This window comes from Dreissena polymorpha, chromosome 15 (assembly GCF_020536995.1).
Source record: "Dreissena polymorpha isolate Duluth1 chromosome 15, UMN_Dpol_1.0, whole genome shotgun sequence".
Classification (NCBI taxonomy): Eukaryota; Metazoa; Mollusca; class Bivalvia; order Myida; family Dreissenidae; genus Dreissena; species Dreissena polymorpha.
The window spans coordinates 8,407,741-8,421,030 of NC_068369.1; the positions used below are offsets into that span (position 1 = coordinate 8,407,741).

Consider the following 13,290-nt stretch of genomic DNA (forward strand, 5'->3'; position numbering starts at 1 on the left):
TCCAATGTCCACTTTTTTATCAGTACACAGTATTCAAAAGTATTAACAGTTTGTTCACAATCTAACCATTAATTTCTTCTGTTTAACACAAAGAAATGTTGAATTCATTTCACAAACAATTTAATGCATAGTTTTATGAGGATGTGACTTCCTTCCTGACAAATTACCTATACACATGAACATTTACATTCCAAGTATCACTATGACATCACAATGAGGTATCAACAATTAACCTTGGTAACATGGACATAAATGTAAAATAATGTCAAAGTTTCATACTAAGTCATTGAATCATGAAAATGAGATGAAAGTTGCACGACCATCTGCCACTTTTGAGCATGTATATGCAGACTGGAGATCTGGTACTATATTTCCACTATTACCAACTGATGTAAAGTTGTGGAAACTAACATCTTTGTACACAGCTTTCTGTCAGAAGCACAAAGTTAAAAGTTAGAAAATGAAGTTTTATTTTCGGTGCATTTCAGATGTCAGTTGTGTTAAGGTATATCCATGTTTTCAAAGGATTTATTGTTGATCCAATCATTGTTATGTGTGCCTCAGTATAAACAGAGATGATTTTTTTGCTATGCAATGTAATCAATAGTGATTGAAAACTCATCTCAATAGAAAACAAGTTTAAATCTCCATACAGTGGTTTACACAGGTAAACAAATGGTATTGTGTTGATTAGTTAGATCAACTCACATTGGAGTCTGACAAATCTCTCAGGTAAATACATGTATATCTTCAAGAAGAGTTTGATTGGGTCAGCAATAATACTGCTTCATTTTTTATAGTGTAGGTAAGATATGCAGATATATATTGTACATGTATGGGTACTTTAGAGCTTTTCACAAGGAGTGGAATTCCACCCTTGTTGAAAGTACTGTGGAGACCTCTAGATTTTTTATATTCAATATGCTTTCCTTGTAGATGGAGTGTGGTCTCGCCAACACTTACCCCTTATTTTTTTTATTTTCACATGTATGTGTCTCAGCTGGCACAGTTTTGCATATGAAATACACATATTTTAAGACTTTAATAGAATTTGAACACATCTAGTAACAATACCGATCCTTTAATTCTGCATCGTCAAAAAGTTTCAGGCAGAGATTTTGTGTGAAATCATTAGAGATCTTTCATGAATTTAAGTTTGGCTGTGGCTTCCATATTATTATGATTGATGAGCTACATGTACATGTGTATTTCCAATACCTATATGAGGTATGTTATACCGAAAGACTTCCAGTATAACTGATCAATGTGATTATTTTCCCTTATTGACAAAAAAAATGTATGTTAGGAGTAGGCAACCATAGCTGTCTCATTTTTACGTATAATGGCTTCCAGTGGTATGAAGTAATCAACCTTTAACTTATAGAGTGGCATATCAAGAAGATTCTTTCAGCTCTCAATGACATTTAATTTTCTAAATTGTACATGTACACAGACAAACATTCATAAATGTTAATACATATTATGCAATACCTATATACTGTAAATAAATATATTTCCACATGGACATGATTAATAACAAATGGCATAAATTTGAAAACAAAAGAAAACACATGTACAAACGAGTATTTGCATTTCCATTCTTCAAGATAAATTGTTTCTTGTGCATATTAGATTTATCAGAGAAAATGTACTATGTTTTATACAAAAACATATATTTTGATTAAAACCTTAAAAACAAATGTGTTCACCTTGCTTAAAATAATGATTGCAAATTTACAAATAAGAGATGATGCCTATGCTTACAACTCAATTTCAAACTTTTAATTTAATAAAAAAGATCATCCTTATAATCTTTATTTTTTCATCACTGCACATACAAATATTTACATGTATAATAAATAATACATTAAAGAATTGGTATCTTACAACAAATACAACATGAACATGTCAGGCACTAACTGAAGTCACAAAAATGTCCTAGAAAAGCAACAATTTCAAAGTTCTGTTGGATGTGCTAAAACAAACTGCATCACATCACCAAATATGTCAAGTCCATGGCTCGTTGAATTTCTGTTGATGGCAATTGTTGTTTGCAGCTGTTGAAAGTTGTGCTGACTCAAAGGGCAGGGATCACGTGGAACAAGGTAGGTGGTGTCATCTTCACTCAATTGCAAATCTCTAATGGCATCTGAAACTGCTTCATTTGGAGGCTGCTCAATGTTCCGAACGCTTGTGTAACGCTGGCTATCACCCTGGACTAGTGACTGGAACCACATCATATTTGGTGTTCTATTGTTCTCTGTTCTAATCTTGTGTGTGTTGTGGGTCTCCATCCACTGTCTCAGAGCTCTGTCAATTATCGGCACGAACACATACTGCAAAACCCATCTATGTGTTTTATCATTAACATTGAGCAGCTGTCTTTCCTCCATGTAGTGGAACAGCTTGTAAAACGTATCTAATACCTTGGTGAAAACATCCCGCCAAAGTCTCTCTATGCGTTGATTGTGTACTGATGGGCCTGTCAGGAATGACCCTCTGCCATCGCCATTTACTGATATCATTAACCGACCAATGTCCCCATATTCTGTACCGTTGTCAACTCTGACTCTACTCGGAAAACCGTACGCTTTCACTGACTGGAGGAAGAACGACGCAGCTGCCTTAGAGGTGTTACAAGTGGCGGCCCTAAGGAAAGACACCAGTCTGGAATGTCCATCGATTCCACCATGGACAACTATTCCCCATCTGAAAAAGATCAAAGAAAAGTTTGATAAGTTTCTGTTTTCAGATTAATATTCATTACCTAAACATGCCATGAGAAATTTCTTTATACCTAGTTGATGCATTTGTATAAGACTGAAAGCTACTTCTACAAAATAATCTCACTTTAAATATGCATGAGCTCAATGTGTACAAGTTTTCTGACGTTATGCAAGATATGCATTTGTCAGTAAACAACTAAAATGTAAGAGGGAAGAAATTTTTGAAGTACAAACAATGTACATGTACATTCGTAACCGATGCAAAAAGCTTTCCTTGTTTCTGTTTGTCATAATTGCTTTACAAGTTCCGCAATATAAGATACTATACACTGCCGTCAAAATATGTGATCTTCATTGTTTGACAAGAATTAGAGGAATAGACTTACTATTAATATTAACTGTTGGCCAAGAAAAACACGACATAAATGGCAAATGTTATCAAAAGCAATGCAGATTTGACAAAGCTATTTAAGTTTGAAAAAACTTTAACCTAAGTAACCATAAAATGAAAAAAGTCAAATTTGGCAGTTATTCATGAAAATAAAGAAAATGAACATTATTTTTTTTCTCTCAAAATTTAAAATTTACTTTGAATGAAATATAATGAACACAACGAAGGTTTTGTGCAAGTTTCATCAAAATCCATAATGATCTGCTAAAGGTATCTGCCTGTTTGAAAAAGTTTGGACGACTGCAACAATGAGGACAGAATTTTGAAGGTTTTTTTAATTTGTGAAAAAATCATATTTTTGTGATATATCCCCCATTGTTCATATTTAGGTATATACTGATACCAACCTTATCAAGGAGTGATGTGTATCTAGATGCCACACAGAATTTGCTGTTGGTACACTGTACTTCCTTCTTTGTATAGTAGCTGACCACCTCAAGGCTGTACCAGAAGCATCTACATTTCTCAGCATCTCTCTGCATCTTTCTCTTTTAATGGAAATGCCTCTTGTCTTAAGATAAGCATGCACCTCAGCTGAACCTTTATAAAGAAATTAATATGCAAATTACATACAGGTATATATACATATGTACTGTACATATGAAAATGAAACCAGACACTCCATGGACCCTGTAATCGCTCACCTGGATTACAGTTACATTAAGACAAATGTACATGTAACTTTAAACAGTAATATTTTCTACTCTATATTTCACATAGAATCCCATATGCATGATATTTAACTATGTTTGGTTGTGGTGCCCATCTTGGATGTCAGACCAGGTCGTCTGATGCAATTCTGAAAAGCAAACCATTTAGTGACTGTTCAACCAAATTTTGATTTCAGTTGAACAAGTAGTTCCAGAAAAGAGGATTTTTAATTAGTTTCCTATGTGGCCCTACAAATGTATGTGTTATGTAGAACTTTTTTTTCTTGTTGCCATTTCCTTCAAAAATTGATTCCAGCTGAGTAACTGGTTTCAGACCAGTAACCTTTTTAATGAAACACCCATACATTGTACATATTGAAGTCCTTTGTCAAGCAGTTTCAGAGAAGATTACTAAAGGCCTTAATCGCTCATCTGTAAACCATGAAAAAAGGCAATAAAATCCTGTTAGGCGTGTACTTATTGATAACTTTTTTCCAGTTAACTAGGTGTGCTTATCGGTTGCTTTTTTACTTTGAACTAGCTGACAGAAACAGCAATACTCTTTCAATGTCGATATAGGTTGTTGTCTTGTGTCTTATTTGTTAAAGTGTTTGTCTTCTATATCAATCTCAAGAGTTAAGTTCAAATTCAACTGATTTTTACAGTTTGTTTTTCTGTTGTACTGTCCCACATCTGTCCCAGGTTAGAGGGAGGGTTGAGCGCTCACTAACCGGTTTAACCCCGCCACATACTTTATGTGTCTGTCCCAAGCCAGGAACCTGTAGTCCAGTGGGTATAGTTGTTTTTTATGTTCACTGTTATTCGTTTTACGTTTTTTTCAATAGATTAGGTTGATTTTTGTCCTTTATGAATTAATTTCACATCTTTTATTTCGGGGCCTTTTACAGCTTACTTCATGGTATGGGCTATATATATATATATATATATATATATATATATATATATATATATATATATATATATATATGCCTATCATTGAAGACCTTGTGTTGACCTGTAGAAGTTTAATTGTTGGCTGCTTTAAATTTAGTGGATGGCTGTCTCATTGACAATCATACCACATCTCCTATTTTTATACTAACTCCAACATCAGTGAACGTTACATTGAAGAAGGATGATAATTTCCTAAAGGATATTTGTAAAACCAAGTACATGTACATTCGCAACTTAGTTCAGCATGAACAAGAAGTTCTGTAGACAAAACCATTTTTATACTGAATTTCTCGTAGGAACGTTAACCTTTGTTAAACTAAGTTCTGCTGTGGACACCTTTTTTGGTTGGTTTGTATGGTCATCAGATAAAATCCTAAAAGGCAACTACTACCTAATGATCATTTCACCAAAGTTTTTTTTAGCAAAAGAGTCCTTTAGATCTAATTTCCGTTTTGGCGGCCGTCTTGGTTGCATGGTGAGGCTATTGGATATAATTTTGTAAGCCGGCAACTCCAGGACTATTCCATCAAATTTTGGTCCAAATTGGGTGAGTGGTTCTAGACTACATGTATTTATACATGTAAATATTGTATTAATTTTGTTATCTGGATTTTCTTTTTGTAAACAAGTTTTGTTTTCTGGAATGTCTCTTGAATTTTAAGTCTCTCAAAACAAATTAGAAACAAAGGCAAAATGACACATATTTAATTCAATGTCAGATAATGTGAGTTCAAGCATAAATGAGCGGGCTAATTTCAGCACCAGTTTAATGTAGTCGATTCAAATCTACAAAGATTTTTTAACAGCAGTTCTTTTCATATGACTTTAAGTGTTGTAGATCTATGTGCATTGTATCTGGATCGATTGAGATTTAATTAAGGAAAATCTTCATTTTTATCAATACTTTGTTTAATTTGCAGAGATTCCTAGGTATGACCCAAATGACCCCTTTACTTCACAAGTTATCATTGCATTGTATACAGAGTATGCAATAACATTTTAAGCTCTGGAGATAACAAAGAGAATTTTCAATTTATCAGAAATACAGATATTTTGCAATGGAGATATGAATTAAACCTTAAATCTGTGTTTGAATTTACCTGAATTAGGGTGGTCTCTGTTGTATTCTGCAACAATAGAATGCAAGTCGTCGTCACTAATATCTGTGTATGATGATCTGATCTGCATGTTGTTGGATCTTAATCTGCTATATAGTGTGTTGGGATGAAGGACACCACCTAGTAAACCTTTCTCTGCTATCTCTTTCACTGTATATCCCATATCAATTAGCTGTTGTAGTTTGCTGATGTCAATGTCACATAGATCTCTGCCACGTCCGTGAGGGTTTGGTACTGTGTCCTCTACAAGAGAGAAAAGTTTAAAATAATATTATACAAATAGGCATGTAATTTTAAAGTTTACATATGTAGCTTTTGTAAACTACAGACTCATGCAGTCAGAGGGTTGAGTCACGAGAGGGAAGCAGGAAACCAGTCATAAATTGCAACTGAATCAATTTCATGATTTGCAACAGTGTGATTTTTCTTGTGATTCAATAGGAACAATCAACATTAATCAGTCTTAAATACACATAGAAATGTCAAAAACACAAACAAAGATGCTTTCTATCTGTTAGGTATGATGGTATAAAAAGCTGCACTATACATGTTTTTTGAACATGCAGAAAATGAAATTACTCTGACGCACATAAAGTTTGTTCAGTCTGCTCTGTAACTTTACCATGAACTATAGTACTACATGTATGTATTTATTTCCATGTTATCTGATGGTTCGGTTTCGTAAACAAATGAAATTATAGGTACTTTAATGCTATAATAAAACCAGAGGCTCCCCGGAGCATGTAATCACCCACCAGAATTTACTTACAAAATATATCTAAATGCATATGGCTGACAACAGATCTATTAGGCAAAAATTTCCCACAGGATCATAGGATTTTAACAAAGTTTCAAAGTCAAACAAATGCTGGCTGATTTTCCAATAACACATTTTTTTTAAACAACTTCTGAAGAGGACCATCAAATGATCATTCACACACACACATAAATTCAATTGGCCTTCAAGTATCTAACAAGATGAATTTTATTTCCCATAGGATTTAATGTTAAACTATGTCCAGCTATGGCAGCCATCTTGTTTTACCGATCATCATCAACACATGGCTTCTTTAGAGGTCCATCCGATGATCATTCATGCATTAAATCAATTCAATTGACCTTGTAGTTTCTGACAAGAAGAATGTTATAAAATTTCCCATAGTGTTCAATGTAAAACTATGTCCAACTGCAGAGGCAATTCTATTTTTCCAATCGCCAAAAAAAACCCATAACTTTTGGGGTTTTTTATGTAGTGCAATAGACACTTTACCAAATCATTTTTACTCGTCCTAGTATATGATTATTATTATCCATCTACATTTGTAGTATGGTTTGGTTTCATTAACTAATTTTGGTAGGAATAAAAGAAGAAATTTGGGATGCCGATAACTCCCACTGTCATAAGCATATCTTAATGCATTGATTTTCTGTCATTGTGGCCTAAGCAACTATATTGTCCAAAAAACAGAAAAAAGTAATTTATTATGTGTCTTTTATTGCACGAATCATAGTTGTATATGATAAGATGATATCATATAAAAAAAATCTGTAATTGATTTTAACATGCCGATAACTACTAATGTTGTTCTATTTAGCTTTTAAAACTTAAGTAATATAAACTTCCAGTGAGTCTAAACTGTGGCTGCAAACGATGAAAAACTTAGAGAAGAATGTGTCCATGGAACACAGATGCCCCCGCTAAATGTTAAATACCCCAAGTCCATCTGTAAACAGGAAGTGGTGACCCGATAAATCTGAAAATGCCATACACATTACAACTTGTCACGATAAAGCTGCATATTAAATTTCAAATGATTTCCTATTGTCACTGCAGAAATATGCTTGACGGAAATATAAGTGTTGTTATTGCTAAAAACAACTTAAGTCCATCGGTCAACAGGAAGTGGTAATCCGGTAAATCTGAAAATGCCTTACACCGTCCAACTCATCATGATGAAGCTGGATACTATATTTCAAATGATTCTCTTTAGCCATTGCAGAGTTATGCATGACGGAAATAGTTAGAGACGTACGGACGGACAGACATCAGTGAAACTTAATGCCCCCGTCGTTTTGACGACGGGGGCATAAAAATCCGTAATTTACCAGCGAGTTGAAAAAAAATAGCAAAATGATACAGGTTTATTTGGTCCACATTGAGAAAGCTATTCTGGCTCTATTCTGTTTTACAATTTTTAACAATAAGGCCAAAAAAAAAAATATGTGTGTTTCCGGTTTCATGCCTGAAAAAAATAGGTTAGGTAGGTCGGAAAAGTTTTTTTTTTTTTTTTTTTTTTGAAAATCGGTAAAATCCGGAAATTTTTCGGGGTTTCTCCGAGTCCGGTCCGGTATTACATACTCTCCAAACCGGAAGTTGTGAAATTTTTCATGTTGGTTTGCAAAACGTGGTTTTAACTCAAGTTTACCGCGATTCAGACAGATTTTTATCGTGAAACATGCTTAGTAAAAGACAAATCTCGATGTTTGACAACTTTTGGCGCTAAAATAAGGTAGGGTCGGACATGAACACAATTTTTTTTTTGACAAGCTGAAAAAAATGTTAGGGTCGGGGCCAAAAAATAGGGTCGGTCGGGAAACCGGAAACACACATATTTTTTTTTTTGGCCTAAGAATAATCTGCCAATATTTATCCAATGATGTTTTATCAGTGACAAACAATATCAGAACAAAGAGCCTGTCAGAGGGGTACTATTTGTATGGTAATCTAGACGATTTTATAGAAACATTTTTTTTACAATAAAAAAAATAGTTAAATGATACATTTGGCACTTAATTTGTTTTCAATAAACAAACAGAAGTGGTAAATGAAATAAGAAATGATACCTTTGGCCAACTCTCTAATTTGAAAACAAATTTCCATTTGACATTTTGTTTAACAAACAAACTCCTGATTAGTAAATCATATTTCAATTGACAAAGAAAATTTATTAACATCAAAAGATTATACAATTAAGGAATGAATCCCAATTGTTTTTAAACAATAATCAACACCTTGAATGGAACTCTTTATAAATTTGTTAATTGTCACTGATTAAACATTTGATACTCTTTGCTTGTTGTTGTGAAAACAAAACTTACATGATCATAATTATATTGAGATGTGATTGTTGTGTTAAACATTAACAGAAAATAAAATTCATGTCAATTTTTTTTACATAAATGATAATATAGTAGATATTTTATTAGGCCAAAAAAAATGATTGTTGGTTTCCCCTAACCCGGACGGGTCAATTTTTAGGTGCCTGGTCATAACTTTTTTTTTGCTATTTGAAAAAAATAAAAATAAAAGTTTACCTGCCTGGTCTTTTCTACACATTGAGGTTGTAATTTATGTTGTTTTCATAAACAAAATTGTGTCATATTAGTTTTAAACTAAGCTTTAAGGGCAAACTGACACTTCAATTCAATATCTTTCACATGTTTAATTTGCATCTTTAGAAAAAAATAAAGCATTACACATTCCATTTAAGAATTAAAAAAAAAAAAAAAAAATTCCTGCCTGCCGGGTCTGATTTTTTTGTCCATGTTAGGGGAAACCAACAATCATTTTTCTTTGGCCTTAGATAAGACAGGAAATGGGGAGGTATAATATTGTGAAATATAGTGGTGCCAGAATAACATTTCAAGTCAGGCTTCATCCGTGACGGGCCACACGTGAATGGGAGTGGATCAACCTGTTTGTACTGATTAAAATACGGGGTTTCTGAGAAACACCTGGTTAAAAATTGTTTTTTTTTCCAGCTTTAATATATAATACAAGAGGACCCCATGTATTCCTACCTGGACAGCCTTTGAAAACAGACTATACATGAACATGCACGAAAATATCATAAACAGTATATCCATGGCGAGGGGAAGGCTTTTCATGGGGACTCAAGGATGAAGCAATTTTTACTCCGGGATATTGGGAATGTCGTTAAATTTCTTAAGGAATTAAGGAAAAATGTTATCAAGAATCTGGATTCCTATCCAGAATTTGGAAATTTTTTCAAATTTTACATCAGAATTATAAAATAAACACACAAGTTTCTTGTGAGAATTTAAAAACAGAAAATTTGATGTGAATAAAAACTTAAGATCAGTCCCAGCCAAACTCAATTTATTTTTACTGGACAGGAGGTCCTGTAATATCAAAACTTTTACAGGACCTTAAAAAATTTTACTGGACGGTCCTTTATTTATGTTTTGCATCAGAAAATATTATACTGGTCAGGAGGTCCTGTAAGTGTGGTCACCTTACTGGACCTCCAATTTTTTTACCAGTCATGTCCTGAGGTCCTGTGAGTTTGGCTGGGACTGTAAGATATGCATTGCGGTTTAGATCTATTTAAAACAATTTGCCTAACATTTTTTATACCTTTATCTGGAATTTGGGAATGAATTTAATTTAATCCAGGAAATCGGGAAAGGACTCAAAGGAGCAAAATAATAGGTACAGGATTTCGGGATGGGACTCCCTCCTTACCCCCTTTATGCATGACAGGCCAAAAAGTTTGTTATATTTAGCATTCTACTCACCATAACGATCAACTGAATGACTGCTGTGTTGAGCATGTTGAGTCAAATCAGGGAGACTATCTCTGACTAACACTACTGACTGGATGGTGCTCTTCAGTAAATCATCTGGGACGGTGTGGTCATTCTCAAGTCTCTGCAAGTTTGTAAGAAGACTGGCGATCTGGGTGCGAGCTGCAGAAACGTCAAGGTTGCCGTTCTGTTTGCCTCTCTGTACATCTCTGAGTGTTATTGAAACTCTTTCAAGAACACTGTCAGCTGTAGGTAAATGCGTGCGTTGTAACCGATCCATTGCAAAATTGTAAATGGCGGTAGAAGATAATCCTTTCCTGTTTACGTTTGTTACGACGTTTCTGATTGGCTTAGGTCTTCCGGATCATTAACTGACCAATCAAAACAATTCGACTTTACAACTTAAGTAAAATTCCTTACTAAAGTTGAATTCGTGTAACTAAAAACATATTTTAAGTAGAAAAACCTATTTTAACGCAACTTAATTGAAAATAGTACAATTGATAGAGAAAATCCTTGTTAAGTTGAATTAATTCAACTTAAGTAAGAAAATTACCATTAAGCACCGTTAATGCATTTTCGGTGTTTTAATTAGCGTTAACGCCGCGGGAACCACAAAAACTACTTAAATTCATTTTAAGCAGCGTTAATTCGAATTAAGTAACTTAAATTGAATTTAAGTAGAGAAAAACCTAGTTTAAGTAACTTAAATTAGTTTTTCTCATTTTTGTGGTTCAGGCGTGCCATATTAAGGGCAAGATCAAAAAATAATTCTCTCATGATCAAAATGCATTATATTTCCACTCTTGGCTCGGCACTCGTTAAAATATTACATATTGTGTTCACTAGGTGAATTACATTCGTACATTCGATTTTTAGCTGGTCCACAAAGAAAGTAAACTTGCTCATTCAAATGGAATGCAGGATTGGTGGTTGGTCCTATGTATCTGAAGAATATTTCAATCTTCTGTTTCTTCATGAATATTTTCTATTTCTATGTCTGTAATTAGCTGAACATGCAAAAATGATTCTTCTGTTTCAGCACTTCCAACAAAGCCAAAAGTGGTTGAAGTTCAGTCACCTGTTGAGCAAAGTCCATCATCCAGCTCCTCATCACTAATTCCATGTGAGTGAGATTACTTGTGACTCTTTATTTCTCAGATTTCGATTGATTTTAACAAGTCCATAAAGTAAGGAGAGAAATTCCAGTTATTATGAGGAGTATGGGATTGGTGATTGATCCTGTGAATCCGACAAGTCCTTTCAGTTTCAGTCATAACTTTTTTTTGGCAGTCAGCCCATCTTTACGTAATCGTGGTTCTTCATGATAAAGACGTTGGATTAGAACCTGGACATTCCAAGTTGATTCCCCCACTTGTGTTAGTAAAATAACTAAAATACTCTTAACATGCCCCATCAAATCGAAATTTTGGTGGACTGTATCAAGAATCGAATTGAGGCAAAAAAATAGAATCGAACTTCGGTGAATCGTTACAGCCCTAGCAAACATAAATATGTTTTCTGGTCTTCCATCAAACATAAAATTATACTGTTTTTTTTCTTTCAGTTGTTACAATAGGAAATACCTCTCCTGTTAGCATCTTGAGGGAGACCAAGAGGTATTATTTTTTATTATTAATAATATGAACTAGCCAAAAGGGGTCTTATAGCCTCTTCATTTTAAGTTGTCACTGATCAAACTGTGTAGTCAACACAGGCTTTTCTAAGAAAACATTTTCCGCGCCAAATGGATTTATACATCTACTTAGTGTAGACCTTATTGAGCAGAAAATCACACGGAGGTGAAATTAGTGTCTTTCCCAATTGGCCTGTGCGGACTGTACAGGCTGATCGGGATGAAACTTTATGCAGATGCATTAAGATACCTTTTGGCTCAATGCAGCTGTTGCAGATTTGCAAACAATAAGATATCAAAACGCAAAGGAAAAGTGACTATAGTACTGTAGCTTTATGTTAGAAATATTAGAACAAGTCAACTGTTTTAAACAGTATTAATTTCTGCTAAGTAACTGAACTCAAAAAGAAACCACACTTTTTGAAATTTTATTTTTTATTGTTATTTTTTGTCCTGATGTCTTGCACCAATAATATTGCCTCCATCTTGGTACATAATTTACACCATAAATCTTCCTTGACAGTGTGACGAATGTTGCAAGTTTAAATTTACATAATAAAACATGGGAAAGGAAAAAACTTAGCTTAATCCCCAAGTATGAACTTCAGTGAAAAGAGTGTGATTCAGTTCCTCATGGACCCAAAAAATCTTGTTTGTATATAATGCTCATGTGAACATTAACACGACTTCCATATCTTTTAATGTGTTGAGAAACGTTAGCCTTAGAAAAAATGAATAACAGTTTGGGATACCCTACCTGCAAAACAAGTGTTTCTGACATGGAACGCATATTATAATGCACACTTGTTAGAGTTTATGCTTTAGTAACATACTTCTTTAGGATTTACAAATAATTCATTCTGAGCTGAGTGCAATTGTTTTTCAGTGAAAGAAGAATACGGAAACTGGAAGATGAGGTAAAATACATGAGAAGAAAAATATGTAAACTTGAAGAGAAAGACCAAGACACAATAGTCATCAAGAAATTTGACCTGGACACAGGAAAGAAAGTGGACCTGATCACATGAAAGAAAGTGGACCTGGACACAGGAAAGAAAGTGGACCTGGACACAGAAAAGAATGTAGATACTGCAGTAATTGACACATTTGATGAAACAAAAAGTGAAATAAAAAAATCCATTGATTTGGTTGAGGGAAAATATGATGAACTGAAAGTTAACGGTATGAAAACTGATAAAGAAAAGCT

The 13,290-nt window shown here is 33.9% G+C and overlaps 1 protein-coding gene across 1 annotated transcript; it reads right to left on the reverse strand.

The window, feature by feature from the left end:
- LOC127861075 (uncharacterized) lies at positions 1-11,128 on the reverse strand. The gene is made up of 4 exons (XM_052399446.1): positions 10,439-11,128; positions 5,882-6,142; positions 3,525-3,717; positions 1-2,709 (listed from the first exon to the last, which is right to left on the reverse strand). The coding sequence occupies exons 1-4, from the start codon at positions 10,725-10,727 to the stop codon at positions 1,956-1,958; spliced, it is 1,497 nt and encodes a 498-aa protein (XP_052255406.1). The 5' UTR covers positions 10,728-11,128; the 3' UTR covers positions 1-1,955.
- Between the last annotated feature and the right edge of the window lie 2,162 nt (positions 11,129-13,290).

Excerpts from the sequence above, each read along its gene's own strand:
- LOC127861075 (XM_052399446.1), bottom strand. The coding sequence starts at position 10,727 with ATGGATCGGTTACAACGCACGCATTTACCTACAGCTGACAGTGTTCTT. Across the intron at positions 6,143-10,438 it reads TCATTCAGTTGATCGTTATG|AGGACACAGTACCAAACCCT; the intron begins GTGAGTAGAATG and ends TCTCTCTTGTAG. Across the intron at positions 2,710-3,524 it reads ACACATCACTCCTTGATAAG|ATGGGGAATAGTTGTCCATG; the intron begins GTTGGTATCAGT and ends GATCTTTTTCAG.